The sequence below is a fragment of the Thermobia domestica genome, chromosome 5, assembly GCF_964235325.1.
Source record: "Thermobia domestica chromosome 5, izTheDome1.hap1.1, whole genome shotgun sequence".
Lineage (NCBI taxonomy): Eukaryota > Metazoa > Arthropoda > Insecta > Zygentoma > Lepismatidae > Thermobia > Thermobia domestica.
Genome location: NC_137458.1, coordinates 280,181,947 through 280,197,615, shown reverse-complemented (window position 1 = coordinate 280,197,615; position 15,669 = coordinate 280,181,947). Strand labels below are relative to the sequence as shown.

The 15,669-nt window shown below is 35.0% G+C and overlaps 1 protein-coding gene across 1 annotated transcript in view; it reads left to right on the top strand.

The window, feature by feature from the left end:
• Window positions 1–15,669, top strand: part of sif (guanine nucleotide exchange factor still life) — a 1,225,751-nt gene that overhangs the window by 588,372 nt on the left and 621,710 nt on the right. Inside the window, exon 7 of the mRNA XM_081760149.1 lies at window positions 2,797–2,994. Coding sequence (XP_081616275.1) covers window positions 2,797–2,994 — 198 coding nt within the window. The remainder of the gene's footprint in view (window positions 1–2,796; window positions 2,995–15,669) is intronic.

Sequence of the window (15,669 nt, the reverse complement as noted above, 5' to 3'; positions counted from 1 at the left end):
TGACTTAAAGAAACGATATGTACTAAAACATTATATACCCACGTAACACAAAGGTCTGTGAGAAATGGAAAGAAAATGAAATCTGTTTCATTTAACATCCCATGCTATGTCCTTAAGATAAAAAAAAAGACGCATCTCAAACGCAAATTTATGATGATAAAAGATATATAAGTAAAGTAACGAGAGGGAACTGGTGATTTCTAAAAAGAAAACTCCAATTAACTTTACAGTGATGATATTATTAACAGTTTAGGAACGAACTAGGAACCCTTTGCACTTTAGACGAGTACTACAAAGATACAATTTTAAGGTTCTTTACTTTCGCAAATACTGTTAATACAATAGCTACTTGTGCACTTAAAATGACATGTTATTATCAGAATATTACTTTTTTTCCCAAAGAGTCTCTTAGTATAAAAATGTTTTTCCTGTATATTTTTGACAATTCCTTCAATTAGTTTCTAATACTTGCTAGATTATTCTTTTAAAAAAATTGTAATATCCTCCACAAAAAATAAGTAAATGATAATTTGCAATGCTTAGCAATTGTAACAAGAAATTTCGATGCATTATCTACATTATATTTGATAGATACATGGTTGTTTCTTTATAACAGAAAATTTTAAGAATTGTATTGCAAGAAAAGTATTCCTCCCTAAGGTCGTTCCCAGTTTTTTTTTTAAATTTTGGCGAATAACTTACAGCTAACAACGAATAATATTTTTTTTAAAATGTAAAAGGTGAGTCAGTTTATCTAGAAAACTCTATGATATGAACTAGTAATAGTTTCATACACCCTCCATCTAGTTATTAATTTTAGTGAATTATTTTAACACAATGAAAAACAACAAAATTTTAGGAAGTGAGCCAGGTAGTACCTACAAAACGCTATGATATCAACTAATAATTGTTTTCAACACTCTCCGTATAATGTATAAATTTAGGTGCCCAATAATTATGATAACATACGCTGCACACCCAAATTTCTGGTATATAAGCAACGCTTTGGATTATCTGCTTCACTTTCTATATTTTTTGATATCTTTGGTTGTGTTTAAATTATTAACTAAATTTCAATAAAGTAGAAATGACTTAGTGAAGAGTCTTAATGAAAGCGAGAATCATGGGTTTGGGTTCGGCTCTTGGATCTAGTCTGTTAACATTGGATGAGTACGAATAAAACTTCTAGGGTATATATGTCTTTGGATCCCGCATTTAAAAGAATGATAAAATTCCCTCTTTCTACCTATGACAAGGAATAGGGAGGAAAGCTCCTAAAATACGGCCGGAATTGAAAACTTACAGCAGTGACGTATTTAGGGGGGCTTCCGGGCTTAAGCCCCCCCGAAATCTTACTTACTATAGTAAAGTATATGAAATATCTTGCAGAATTTTACACATTTTTAGGCAAAGCCCCCCTACCCCGAAAGTTAGGAAAGCCCCTCCCGAAACAAAATCGTAAATACGCCACTAACTTACAGACTTGCGCCTCTTAATGATTACATCGTGACCGTGGGTTTTCTCGGGGTTCTTCCGATTCCTCTCACATTTCTCCAATTCTTTCATTTAGCATCCTGTTTTTTTTTTTTTTTTTTTTTTTTTTTTTTTTTTTTTTTTTTTTACCTAAAGGGTATAACTGTACAACACAGAACTTATAGGATGTATACTTCTATGGAATCCCCCTGACTATTGTTTTGTCTTTTGGGAAAGTTGAAGCAAACTCTTCCAGAATGGAGCAAAATTTGCACCTGATATTACCTTATTCAACTGATGAATACAAAAATATTGAATTTTCTTTCTTCATGTGTAGCAAGAGGATTTTCTTTTGATTTCATTTGATTTGAGTTTAGTGTCCCTGAGACGTAACTATGACTATACAACGTAAGACTATGAGACGTGAAACTACAGCTTAACGTGGAATCCGAGCCACATGTGTTCTCACCGGAAATTGAACCTGGGTCTCCCACACCAAAGGCATGTACGCTAACAGCTTAGTCACAAGGGATCTCTAGTGTAGCAGAAGGAGACGGATCAAACCTTAAAATAAGCATGTATGGTGTTCCACTTCTACTATTCACTGAAAGAAGATTGTTTCAAGGGATCCAAAGAAGTTTTCTGTCAAGTTTTGTTGCAGTCCAGCTAGGCTAGATCCAACAGCCAAATCCTAACCCAATAATGTTCTTAGGTTAATATAATTGTTGTTAAGTATATGTTATTATAATGGTTTTTGTTATAGTAAATTACATGTGTAGTATATGTGTTTTTTACAAACGTAATTATATACTCGTATTGTATATGTGATTAGACTTAGTCAGTAGAATATAGACAATGTCGATGTAGTGCTTAGGAAATTTGTGAATTGTTTCTTTATTTTTTTCTTCCGTTCTTACCAATATTTCCAGAAATATATATTTTAAATTGAATTAATCAATGACTTATACTTTTGATTTACTTATTCCTGATACCTACAATGATTTACATGTAATTTTAGTTTACTACTTTTTTAAATTACGCTTAAGTTAGTTAATGCTTTTTATGAGCAAATTATTTTTCATTATGTATACATCAAACATAGCTTTACACTTGAATATCACATAACAATATAAATTTGTAACATTACACACAATAATTTGTGCATTGTTGAAATAAAATAAAATAGTAATATTTATCGGGTTCCTTCAAGTTTAAATTACGAACGTACTACCGCAGTTTAAAGTTTGCGCTTATGCTACAAATTTGAGCTAGGATATTCGTCTGTTGGCTGATTGATATACTTTTATGTGCCTCAATCCGCAGAGTCTATAGTTCGAAATGAGCCGAGTGTGGTAGAACCAGATTATTCAACTTCCTGGTGGCCAGTCCAGGGATCCAGAAGATCGGAGAATGAATCTCGAAATTCCAGGCTTGAGGAGCTACTGAACCAAGTGAACAAGATACATCAGAAATATTCTTGCCCGCAGCGGTCATTGGACGATCTACGCCAAGATTCTTTAGGTAAAAGAACATTATAAAATCGATTCCATATAATAATTACGAGAACGCATTGTTAACAATCACAGTAAATTATATGCACTTTTTTAATTTTTAATTTTAGGTGTAACAAAATTTATTGCACTTTCTAAACTAAAACAAGCACAGAAAATATTTTGAGAGAACAAAAGGAAGTTGCATGTAAATATAAATATCCGTTCTAATTTAAAATCGTTAAAATAGATAATATCGCACGAAGTTCAATGCACTTTTTCAACGACATACTTATACATTTGCTAGTGTTAATAGTTTTAGCATGATGAACTATTCTTGTATGCACTTTTTAATAATTTCTGTTTTTTTGAATGATCTCAAATGCTATAGAAAGTGCATGCTGATACCGTACTAATTATAAACTTAACATACATACATATATTGTATCTATCTATATCTATATCTAGGCTATATATAAATAATATCGACGGAGTGTGTAGCTTTCTCACGGAAAAACGGCTCAACAGTCTGAAATTACGTTCTGAATATAGTTAGCATTCTTTTCCTCGTTTAACTTTATTTCAAATACGCATTCTAACTAAGAGAAGAGAAGGACTTTTTTTTTTTTTGCCAAGAACAGAATATCTTATGAATCCCTAAAATTACAGAGATGAAGCTTGGCATATAAACTCCTAATTATAGGTAAATAAAAATTGTTTAGGTGGTTTCGAAAATTTCGCCTCTAGAAGTGGTTAAAGATAACAATTTTTATATTTTTTTATAGTTTCCGATTTTGTATTCATAAAAAGCTCAATGTATGGTGATTCACTTAAGTTGTAGGTGTAAAATTAACTATAATGCAATGTTTTCGATAAAATCTAATAAAATAGTCCGGGATTTAAGCCTTTCACTATTTATTTATAAAAATATAACTCTATAATCATTTACAAAGTTTCTTTGTAATACAGTAAAATGTTTCTCAGTGCTTAAAGAATCCTCAGCACACGGTAGTGGCTTCGGAGTTATAGATATAATCGTCTTAGGTTAAAGTAGGAACCCTTTTGTTCATTGCAATCTCAGGAGTAGGTGATTACAAGGAGTCTTCTTTGTCCAATGCGACTTCGCAAGATAGAATTCCTTCGTAGCTCAATGCAGCCCGAGGAGGAAGCTAGTTGTAGGGTATCTTTTTCGCCTGCACCTCTGGTGCATGGAGTACCGGGTTCAAACCCTGCTCCCAAGAACTTTATGGTGGAAAACACCGTGCGCATGGGTTTCCTCTGGGTTCTCCCGTTTCCTTCCATTTTCTTCATTCCACCATTTCATTCATTTCTCACCATCACCGTCTCCTTTAGACTGGCCGGCATAATCGTGGGACGTAAAACTCAAAAAGTTCAAATTCATCTTTTTCGCCCAATGCGCCCTTCACATATAAGGTTTAGAAGGATTTCTCCATAGATCCAATACAGCCCTCAGAGAGAGATGTTGGTAGTTAATGGTCAATTGTTAACTGATATTTCTGTCCACTTTGGTCCTCTTTTCCGTGTGGTCTTTGAAGGGGCGGTAGGTAAGGAGAGAGTCGTCCATCTTCCGTTGCCTTCCGAACCAACTTCCTGTTGTTCTTCTTCCATCGTCTGCTGGTGACAATTTTTGTACACAATGGCACATGGTTGTGAATGAAACATATGTTTATATAGGTTGCTTACATGTGAAGGTATGAAAACTTACAATAGAAACACTTCATTAAAAACAAGCGAACATATGTTTTCAGCGTTTCAGAGAATTGTGCTTCTCAAGAGAGAGAAAACGGGAGAATCGCTACAATACTATGACTTCCGATTTTATATAAATGACTAGCCTTTGCTTAGCTGGGGACTCCGACCCCAGACCCCCACTTTTATTTGGCCTACGGCCTCATGTCTCTTATGTAAAGCCTTTGCATCAAGAGTGAATTTCTTGAATTTGCTCTTAACATTTCCTAAATTTGGCCAGCGGGAGGCTTCGCCCCCTGACTCCCACCTTTGCTCGGCCTAATGCCTCGCACCTCTTAAACCTACAGTTCTACGGAATTTCACATTTCTTTTTGTATTTCAACTATCTAAAGATAAGATTTTGCATCCCAAGAAAACGCCCATTTAAATAACGTTGGAATTTCTTCATCCCCTTTTAGACCTCTTAGAAACTAAAAATATTCACTTTTGGCAATTTTCCTGTAGGTTAGCCTTCGAAGGCCACAATCATGCCAAATTTCATCATTCTAATCCTGTCGGAAGTGCCTAAACATTTTTGAGTGTAGAAGATGTCCCATATAAATAGCATGGGAAAGATTTTTCAGTTTCTCATAAAACTATTCTAAAGTTGGAAATTTTTATTTCTGACGATTTAGTTAGGTAACACTAACTGAAACATACATTCACACCGAATTTTAAGCTTTTATTCCAATTCCAAGAACCTAAAATATGAGGTTATATGTTCAGTAAAAGCAAATTTAAATAACAGGGAATTTTTTCATTGCCCCTAAAAATTAAAAATATTCACTTTTGGCAATTTTCCTGTGGATTAATCTCTAAAAGCTACAATCATGTCAAATTTAATCATTGTAGTCCTACAGGAAGTACCCAATAATTTTGGGATGTAGAAGATGTCCCATATAAATAATATGGGGAAGATTTTTCAGTTGTCCATAAAACCACTGAAAGTTGGGCATTTTTATTTTTGGTGATTTACTTAAGTAACGCTAATCAAAATCGTACGAGCACACCGAATTTCAAGTTTTTATTCAAATCCCAAGTATCTAAAACATGAGATTCTAGGTCCAGAAAAAAGCCCATTTAAATAATATGGGGAATTTTTCATCCCCCTTTAGACCCCCTAAAATTTAAAAATATTAACTTTTGTGAATTTTTCTGTGGGTTAGTTCCGGAAAGCTATAATCATAAAGTTGAATTTCAACTTTCAACGTCAACCGGAAGAACCCCTATATTTTATGACAGTTCATGTAGTTTTATGGGGCCGCGGTGACTCAGTTGTAGAGCGTTCACCTCTGGTGCAGGGGGTCCTGGGTTCAAACCCTGCTCCCGCCAAGTGAACTTTGTGGTGGACAAACACCGTGTGCGTGGGTTTTCTCGGGGTTCTCCCGTTTCCTCCCACTTTCTTCATTCCACCATTTCATTCATTTCTCATCATCACTGTCTTCTTTAGCCTAGCAGGTATATCCGTGGGACGTAAAGCTAAAAAATTTCATTTTTCATGTAGTTTTATATATAGTTAAGAAATGCTGACGTATAAATTCTTTATTTGAAATAATAGGACCCGCAATTCAACGTTTTCGATGATTCTGCATCTAAAGGGGGCAACGTGTGTGAAAGTTTAAGCAAGTCCAGTTAAGTCAAACATCTAACAACAAGTATCTTGAAAACCAGAAAATATTTGCTTGTACCTTTCCATTCTTTCCATAAACCTTATTTTTGTAGCGCGAAAAACAGACTTCATGTTAGTTTCTTTTTAAGTAAAGACAATCTTTAGTTTTATGGAAAATGCGTTGGTATTTTCAAATCATAGATATATTGATTTTTTTTTTCAGAATGACTTCAGAAGTCATAACATTGTTATTGAAGTGTAATTTTCATTCTAACATTTGGGCGACGTGATAAATATTATTAGCCCCTCCTCCATTTATGACAGAATCAATATTTCTGAAAACATTAACCTCACTTCCTCGATCTCAACAGGGAGTACCTCTCGCATTTAAATATTGGGAGAACCTATTTAGTTAATCGTACAATATATACCCTGCTTCCTTGGCCCCCAGAACTGGTGCCCAAACACGTGAGTTCTTACCGAGAATAAAACCCGGCTCTTCCGCACCTAATGATAGGTATCCTAGTCATATTGCTACAAGGAAGCTCCGATCGAACTTTATTTGAAGTCACTGTCGCTTATCAGAGGATTAAATCGACAAAACTTGCATTCCTAGCGGATGATTTGGACAGTTGCACCTAGATTCTAGATTGATATTTTCTCGTCTCTGTTATGGATTTTTGTACTTTCACGTTCAGCAGCGTTTTCTACCTTCATAAAATAGTGCTCTTTAGGTTGAAATTTGTTCACGCATTTACCTCTTCATTTGTCGCAACGTAACGCACTCGGATGTTATTCGTCCCACAATGGAACTATAAGTTAAATTTGAAGCAATATCTTTTTACACTTATAGAAGTTTTTCTTCGTTGCTCACGTGGCAAGGCGTATCTAATAAGTTTCAGCTGCGGAATACCGAATTTCATTCGGGAATCTTTTTCCTTCAATCTCCATAAAAAAATCTTGACAAGAATGATGGTAAACCTACATGAGTGAAAGCTAGAACTATTGTAGATTCGTGAATATGAATTGACTCGACAGATACTGCAGCGCTGGACCCTAGTGCTTCTGAAATGTTGCACCTTGAGCTCAGGAGAGCAAAAGTTGATTGAATTTTATGTGGTTGGGTGTCTCACGACAATTGGTTAACTGAAGACATATGTAAGTTTCCGATTGGCTATCCGTAACAACTGGGGAAAATGTCATCCATGATGTAGTGGACCAAGGAGAGGCACTGCTTGTCCTAAATAATTTGTCTGATGATGGAATAGAAGTAATGGCTTCTATCGTCCAATATTTCTGCTACTCTTTCGACAAGAATAGTAAATTTTGTCATGGAGCCCTTGGCTGCTTTCATTCTCGGAACGCCTCTTTTGAGTTTGGCTATGATACCAGAAAGTTTCAGTCCTCTGAGTAGTGAAATAATTTCTTCTAAGCATGTGGATAGATCCCTGGAATCGGTGGCTGTGGAAGTTGTAGATCCTCGGTGAATTGAAGTAGTTTCAAGGCTGATAGAGTAGGTGTCCTGGGCACGAGCCGAATCTTGTGATTGTTTCTCTGGGGAGTGCGTAAGATTCCTGTCAGCAGGTCGTGAGGATAGCTTGACCCATCTTTCTTTTTCCTACTGGAACACTATGCATCCTTTAAAATTTGCCGCAATTTACACAGCAGTCCAGGTTTTTCATGGTTTTCTTGGGTAAGTGCGCTTTGAGGCATTTGACAAAGTACGGCAGAGCTGAGCAGGGATCCTGCGTATGCCTCAGCCTCTGTCATTCAAAACATTAAATGAATTCATTGTTTTTATAAGGTTCAACGGTGGCTTTGTAGTGATTTGATATCATAGATGGCAGAAGTATCTTGCGTGTTGAGTTTAAACGTCTTTAGAGTAACCAAAAAGAGAGGAATAGGAAAAGGCCAGCTGGATTCTGTTGGTAGGAATCTTATTAATCTCCTTCATTTGCTGCACTGAAATGATGGGCTGTCCTTGTTCTGATTCGTATCGATCGGAAGTTTTTTCAGAATCACTTTTAGGTTATTCGCCTTCTTCCTGTTTTCTGGGGAATATTCAACTTCTTCTTTGAGAGAGAATTCTGTTTGATGACAATCATCTTCGCTGGTATATCTTATCTTAATATTGTTTCTGTTTATGGTGAATTCAGGCTGTTTAGAGCAAATTGATGTGACTGCTTCTGCATATTAGCTGGTCTGCTCAGCTGTGATGCCATATACCAAAAGACGTTTGGTACGGAATTTTGTCCCTTGCCTGCCAGGAAAAGAATGAGCGTCGTCATCTGCCAGAGTATCTTGTCTTGGAGGAGTGTTGTTGTCCGTGTCCAGGGCAGTGTATGCATTTTGAGTTGCTGTTGGAGTACTTGAAGTGTCCTTATCTTTGTGTAAAGGTTCGTCATCCGGATCTGCTTCCATGTTTTCGTGAACACACAATAGCTGCTGGACCGCTTAAGGGCCGGAATTGGATGGTGTATTGGAATTCTTTGAAGATGGTAGTGTCTCATCCTCCGAATGTGCTAGTTGACACTGCAATTTATCTTGAGGTGTGAATTAGAACCCAGGAATTGCAATCTTAGTGGACTAGAGCACTGGAAACTGAAGTGTCCTCTGTGGAAGTGAGTTAGTGATCTGAAAATTAGAGGTTTCATTAGCGCTTAGTGTTGTTTCGTTGTCGTCGTCATAGAACGTAAGATGCTTATCAAGTGTGTGAGATCCCAAACATCTGGTTTCTTTTCCATTTGTGTTTAGGTTGAGAAATTTGGGATTACTGGGTAGTTCCAATAAATGTTTAGTAAATACTAGAGACATGTATTTGGTGTTGACAGGTTTGCCAGCTTGCGTTGTGAAATGGTCAAAAATTGCATGTGGTCTTCTGCAGGCATTGCACGTAGGATGAGCTGAGCTAATATGATTGAGAGCTCCCCAAAGAGCTTGCTTTTTGTTCATACTCATTGCCGGAGTGCACACAAATAGCGACTGCTCTCTTGAACGTCCCTATTCCTCACAGATAAAAGTTCTATATAAATATCTCTTTTACTAGCATTAGAGCACTCCTCTCGTATTTGCTTTGGAAAATCGGACTCATACTAGGTATTGTAGAACAGACTCTGTAAAAATGGTAGCAAATAATTCCTTCGTTTACTCTAATGTTTGGCCCCAACACTGTCACATTACTTCTGAAACAAGTTTGAGGAATCAGACCGTACCCAAAAATTTCGAGTAGACACTAATAAAGTGATATTTTAAGTCATGATAAATATGTTTAATAGAATTTATTAGAATCGAGATAGTGAGCCTTACAAGATTGTAATATTAGTACGTATGTCCATTACTGCATAGCGATAACTCTTGAATGAAAGTGAATTTTTGAAATTGATTTTTTTCCTAATAGATAGTTTTCCGATTATCTCGGTTGGATTTGTTAATGGAGTCAAACCATTAACATCTTTCCTGGTAACGATGTTTTAACGGTGACTATCCATGCCTCGTTTAAAATTTATTCCGTTCCCTTATCTTCTACGCAATCTGCACAGCAGCAAAGGATTGCTGGTTGCATATAATAAAGGATACATATATTTTCTTACTGCAAGTATCTTGACCAAGTTCGTTAATGGAGTAAATCCGTTAACATTTTCATGGGTAACGGCGACTTTAACGGTGGCCATTCATAGCCCATTTTCTACGTTTACGAAGGTGTATACTTCTAGAATTTACATACCTCGCCGTTAGATGGCAGCAAACATCCTCTAGCGGTTTCCAACTACCGGACGAATTAAAACTTCTAGAAATAGAAATAAATGGGCATATCGTGTGATCCTCTTTATTGTCTTTCTTAGCAGAGTTTATTTTGAACACATCCCTCTCATTGCTGAGTTCTTTTTGGGTTATGGTCTTAAGCAGGAATAAATGTGGATCTGAAAAAATAGGGGCATGCATGACGTCACGCCGTTCCCCGTGCCTATCTTTATCCATTGTAATTTTTTAAGAAGTTGGGGAACGCTATAGATATTTTTGGAAGTGGGCTAACAGTCCCATGCGTTTCCTTTCAGTTTTACTCCTGGTGTTAAAATAAGATATTGGTTTACGAGCTTTCCTATCTTTTCTGCGCCTTGTTTGTTCTCACTAATTCGATTTAAAAAAAATAACAATTAGTGTTGGACATATCGCAATGCATATCAAAATATTTGGGGATGGGACTAGTTAATGACACTTTGTAAGCTGTTGCAGTTGTTCTAATTGCTTCAAATTCCCTATACTCGCCAATATCACTGTGAATCTCTCTCTCTCCATTTCCTCCTCCAGTCTAAAAAATACAGTGTGTCCCAAAAGAAATCCAACCCAAATTTTGATCGAGTATATTTTTTTGAAGTAAGAATGATAGAGACATAATTTTTTGACAAAAATTAGCGTTGTCTATGAAGATATATTGAGAATGAAACCAATCTGACAAATCGGAACGTTGAATTTTAGTGGTTGTTTAAATGACCAGAAGTATATATTTTTTTTTAAAAAAATGCAAATTGTTTATAATCAATTGCGAAGAAAAGAAAAAAGAATTAATCGTGATAATTCTTAATGTAAATGTTTAATACACATTAATATTTATCGGATAGGTCAAAAACTGCATGTTATTTTGCAGTGTTGACAGTTGTAAAAGGCTATTTTTTCGTGTTCAAAAAAAGCATTTTTTAAATAAAATAGCGCATTCTGGCAACAATAATCCAGCAAAAATATTACCACAGTTGGAATTCATCCTCGCACATGTTTGACAATGTGATTTATGAATAAAATAAACATTGATTTTATTTTTACAAAAAGAAAAAGCAAGAAACATGCACTACAGCTGACAACCCCACTGGCTTAAAGAAATGTAAAAGGTGTTTTGCAGTAAGTGTTTAAAGTGGCTCCCCCGTTATTGCAGACACAATTTTATGCGTCTTATCACCTTCCGTGAAACTTTCCGAAGGGTGTCTCTGGTAACTGCTTCCACTTTTCTTTTAATGTTTCTTTTCAATTGTTCTATCGTTTTGGGATTGTTTCGTACATCTTTCCTTTCAAGACACCCCACAAAAAAGTCTGGCGAGGTTAAGTCTAGAGAGCGGGCAGGCAGAAAGTTTTTGGAAAAATATGTGATCACCAAAGAACTCTTGTAACATTTCTAAAATTTCATGAACCAGCTGTCTGGCTCATCGTCTTTTAATAAGGAAATAAATTGCATACTTAAATCTCGATAGACAATGCCATCCACAGTTCTATTGAAAAAGAGAGAACCTACGATATGTCGTCGCGTTATCGCACACCACACATCGACTCCTTCTGAGGATGAAACGGATCTCCACCTAACACACGTGGATTTTCGGTGTACGAATAACGAGAGTTCTGGCTATTTATGTAAACATTCAAATGAAACTATGCCTCATCGTTGTAAAAGAGCATTACTAAAATAATTTAAAAGTGTAGTGAAAGATTGAACGTTCGCTGAATGGTATATACGTTAAAACGTTAAAACTTAAGAAAAAATAAACTTCTGTACTAAAATGTTGAAATCTTTAAGTTTTACGTCCCACTGTTATGCCGGCTAGGCTGAAGGAAATTGTGATAATGAGAAATGGATGAAATGGTGGAATGAATAAAGTAGGAGGAAACAGAAGAACTCCGAGAAAACCCACGCACACGGTTTTTATCCACTACAAAGCTCACTTGGCGCGAGCTGGAATCGAACCAAGGACCTCACGCACCAGATGTGAAAACTCTACCGCTGAAGTAAAAATGTTGAGCCGTTTGCTAAAAATGTTTTAACATTTTACTAGAAGCGTTAAAAGTTTACTAAAAATGTTTAACCGTTTGCTAAAAAAAATAATCAACCATATAGTAAGAATGTTTAGCCGTTTACTAGAAATGTTTAATCGTTACCTAAAAGGGTTTAGCCGTTTACTAGAAATGTTTAATCTTTACCTAAAAAGGTTTAGCCGTTTACTAGAAATGTTTAATCGTTACCTAAAAGGGTTTAGCCGCTTGCTAGAAATGTTTAATCGTTACCTAAAAAGGTTTAGCCGTTTACTAGAAAGTTTAAAGCTTTCCTAAAATTATTTAAAGCTTTACTAAAATTGTTGAATTGTTTACTAAAATTGTTGAAAACTTTCACAAAAATTTTCTAACCTTATACTAAAATTGGTTAACCATTAGGTAAAGTGCGTAAGTTAGTATTAAATGTAATGATAATCCGTGTTGAAATAAATCTTTTGTTTGTTGATTTTCTTCATTTGTTATCTGGAGTTAGGGTACATTTATATCCACATAGGGCATTGGACAGAATAATGAAGACCTTATAAAACAGTCTTTAAAAATTAAACGTAAACAGACATATTGAAAATTATTCTTGACATGTTTGAGACAAAAAAAAAAAAAAAAAAAAAAAAAAAAAAAAAACTTGATGCGTACATGCAGATACAAATCAAAGGAGGACTTTATCTCTTCGTTCTCACTTGAGGTCTGAATGTACACTGGTTAAAAAAGAAAATAGCATTTATAACACTTAATTTATAGACAAAATGATACACAGACATATTATAGCCTGTCTTCGTTGATGAAATCTTGTATCTGCGCTTGTTATAGATGGTAACATTCGACGGTAATATTACACACACACACACACATACATATATATATATATATATATATATATATATATATATATATATATATATATATATATATACTACTCCGGTATATTAAAAACGTTTACTTATGACTCGCGTGGTTAATTTTATTGATTAACAAGAAAAACACATCCATTGCAATTTTAATTTTTCTCGTTGAGTTTGAGTTACGAAGAGCATGCTTTTTTTTAGTTGTTGTTAGTAATGAGATGTGCATGATTGTTGTGTATAGTTCATAATTAATTTTCTTGTAGTTGTTTCAATTATTTACCAACCCTTTACTGAATTTTGCAAGGAGTAACACCTATAAGTTTAGGTGTTGGTAAAAGTATTTTGAAAGTTGTAATTGTGTAAAACGTATTTTTAATGAATTTCTTAACATGTTGGTGATCTTAATGACTGTTCTATTTCAGCATTTTTTTCTAATTAAAATATAAGTAAACTTGAAACAGAATTTTAAAAATAATAAAGCAAAAATAAAATTATTCCTTTTCGTAATGTTGTTGCTCTCTATGAGAACGGCTCTTTATGAATGAAATTAAGAATCTACTTCCTCGAACATAAGAAAGCAGTATGTATTATAATGAATAAAATAATATTAGAATAGGAACGGGCTGACTGACTCGGTAGAAGAAATGTGCAAGGTTGCGAGCCTATAAAGGGATAGCGAGACAGAACCAGATTTCGAGCAACACGACGATTCCCAATGAGGATAGTGGGACCGAGTCATTAAAGAGAGAACCCATTCTGGATAATGAACACGAGATTGAGCTTGAGCTAGGTTTCTTTAAGAAAATTTCCCTCAAGTGTCTCAAAATTTTTCCTGATCAAATTTTCACTAGTTTGCTGAATGTCCAATTCCCATGACAGAATTTAACTGTATTCAAGGAAATGCCAACCACACTTGTTTATGATATTTTGAACACATACAAACACACATACACACACACACTTATATACAAATACAAATCATTGCTATTGTATTGGTCAATTTCTGAAGAACAAAGATAAAGTTAAGCTGGTAATTAATTAAAATTATCTGCGAAATTTCCCTAAATTAGGGAGAATTTTTCTCAAACTACGAACACTGGCTTGAGCTTGACCTGGCGTAACTTATCAGTGATTTTTATATTTTCGACAGCAGTGAATCCAAATACGGAAGTCAAAATGTTCCATCACCTATCCATTTTGAGAGAAAACACATTTTCCACCTCCATAAAGTGAAATATCTTTCTATGAGTTACAAGGCTGATTAATAGATGATGCATCGGGTTGATTTTGGATTTGAGGAGGGGGCAAAATTAGATAAAAAAAAGTTTACAAGAGAAATAAGTTGATGTTACGGGACGGTAGTTACTATGCAAACGGAAGCACATATGAAATGATAAATAGCCGAATGCCTGTTTAGATGTTCAACTAAACAAGATGCAAAACTTTTTGAAAGCCGTGGCCGGCCTCTACAAGCGTCAAGGTAAGTACTAACCTTAGTTAACCTGAACCATCAAAAAATACAGCAAATATAGCGAGGAAGTACGTATTTTAACCAACAAATTCGCCCCCCTCAAATCCAAAATTATGCCCATGCTACAATAAACTATTGAGAGTTTCATTATTATTTATATGTAGAAAGAGGATCTTACAAACATTTTACAACATATTAACTGTTGGAAGGAAAAAGTTTATTGGTTGTTGTAAAAGAACAGTAAAAAGTAGTCGGGAGTAGTTAATTGTCTTTCCATTTAATACATTTAATTGATGCTGTCTTATACATATAATTGTGCATAAGATTTTTGCTGTTTTTTTTAAAGAAGTTAGTTTCTTTAGAGAAACTCTAGCGTAGTTGTGTAATTTTGTAAACGGACATTTTATTCAGTTTCTGCGAGTGTCTAGTGAAATCATGGCTTTTTTGTGTCTGAACAGTTTATATGTATATTTCTGATTAAGAAACAGAAAACCTGTTGCCAATAAACTTTATTTGTGAGAGCTTGTTTGAAGAATCATTTTTGTTTGTTGAAATATGTTTCGTAACTGCCGTAACAAACAAAACTATTTGCTATTGTGATGAAGTGACACTAAAAGCTCAAAGGAATCCATTATCACCATTGGTGAGAAAAGCTTACACGCTTTGCTTTGGTTGTAAAAAAATTGCTGTAGTTTGCCTTCGAGGACTCTTAACAGTTTGGCTAAGAAAAACACACAAATGTGTGGTTTTTCCGTTCCTGTAGCATGGCGTGAATCTCGTAATCATGTTACGAAAGTTACACATCACTGGCTTTTCCCGTAAATTAAATTATCAAAAACACTATCTAAATACACCTTCTGCTTTGAGACTTATGCTTTATAATAACTCAAAACCACTTCCAAAGCCTCCAGTACATTTTACTGTAGAATAGGAATCGTAAGAGGCTTTATAATGACTCAAAACCACTTCCAAAGCCTCCAGTACATTTTACTGTAGAATAGGAATCGTAAGAGGCTTTATAATGACTCAAAACCACTTCCAAAGCCTCCAGTACATTTTACTGTAGAATAGGAATCGTAAGAGGCTTTATAATGACTCAAAACCACTTCCAAAGCCTCCAGTACATTTTACTGTAGAATAGGAATCGTAAGAGGCTTTTTAATGACTCAAAACCACTTCCAAAGCCTCCAGTACATTTTACTGTAGAATAGGAATCGTAAG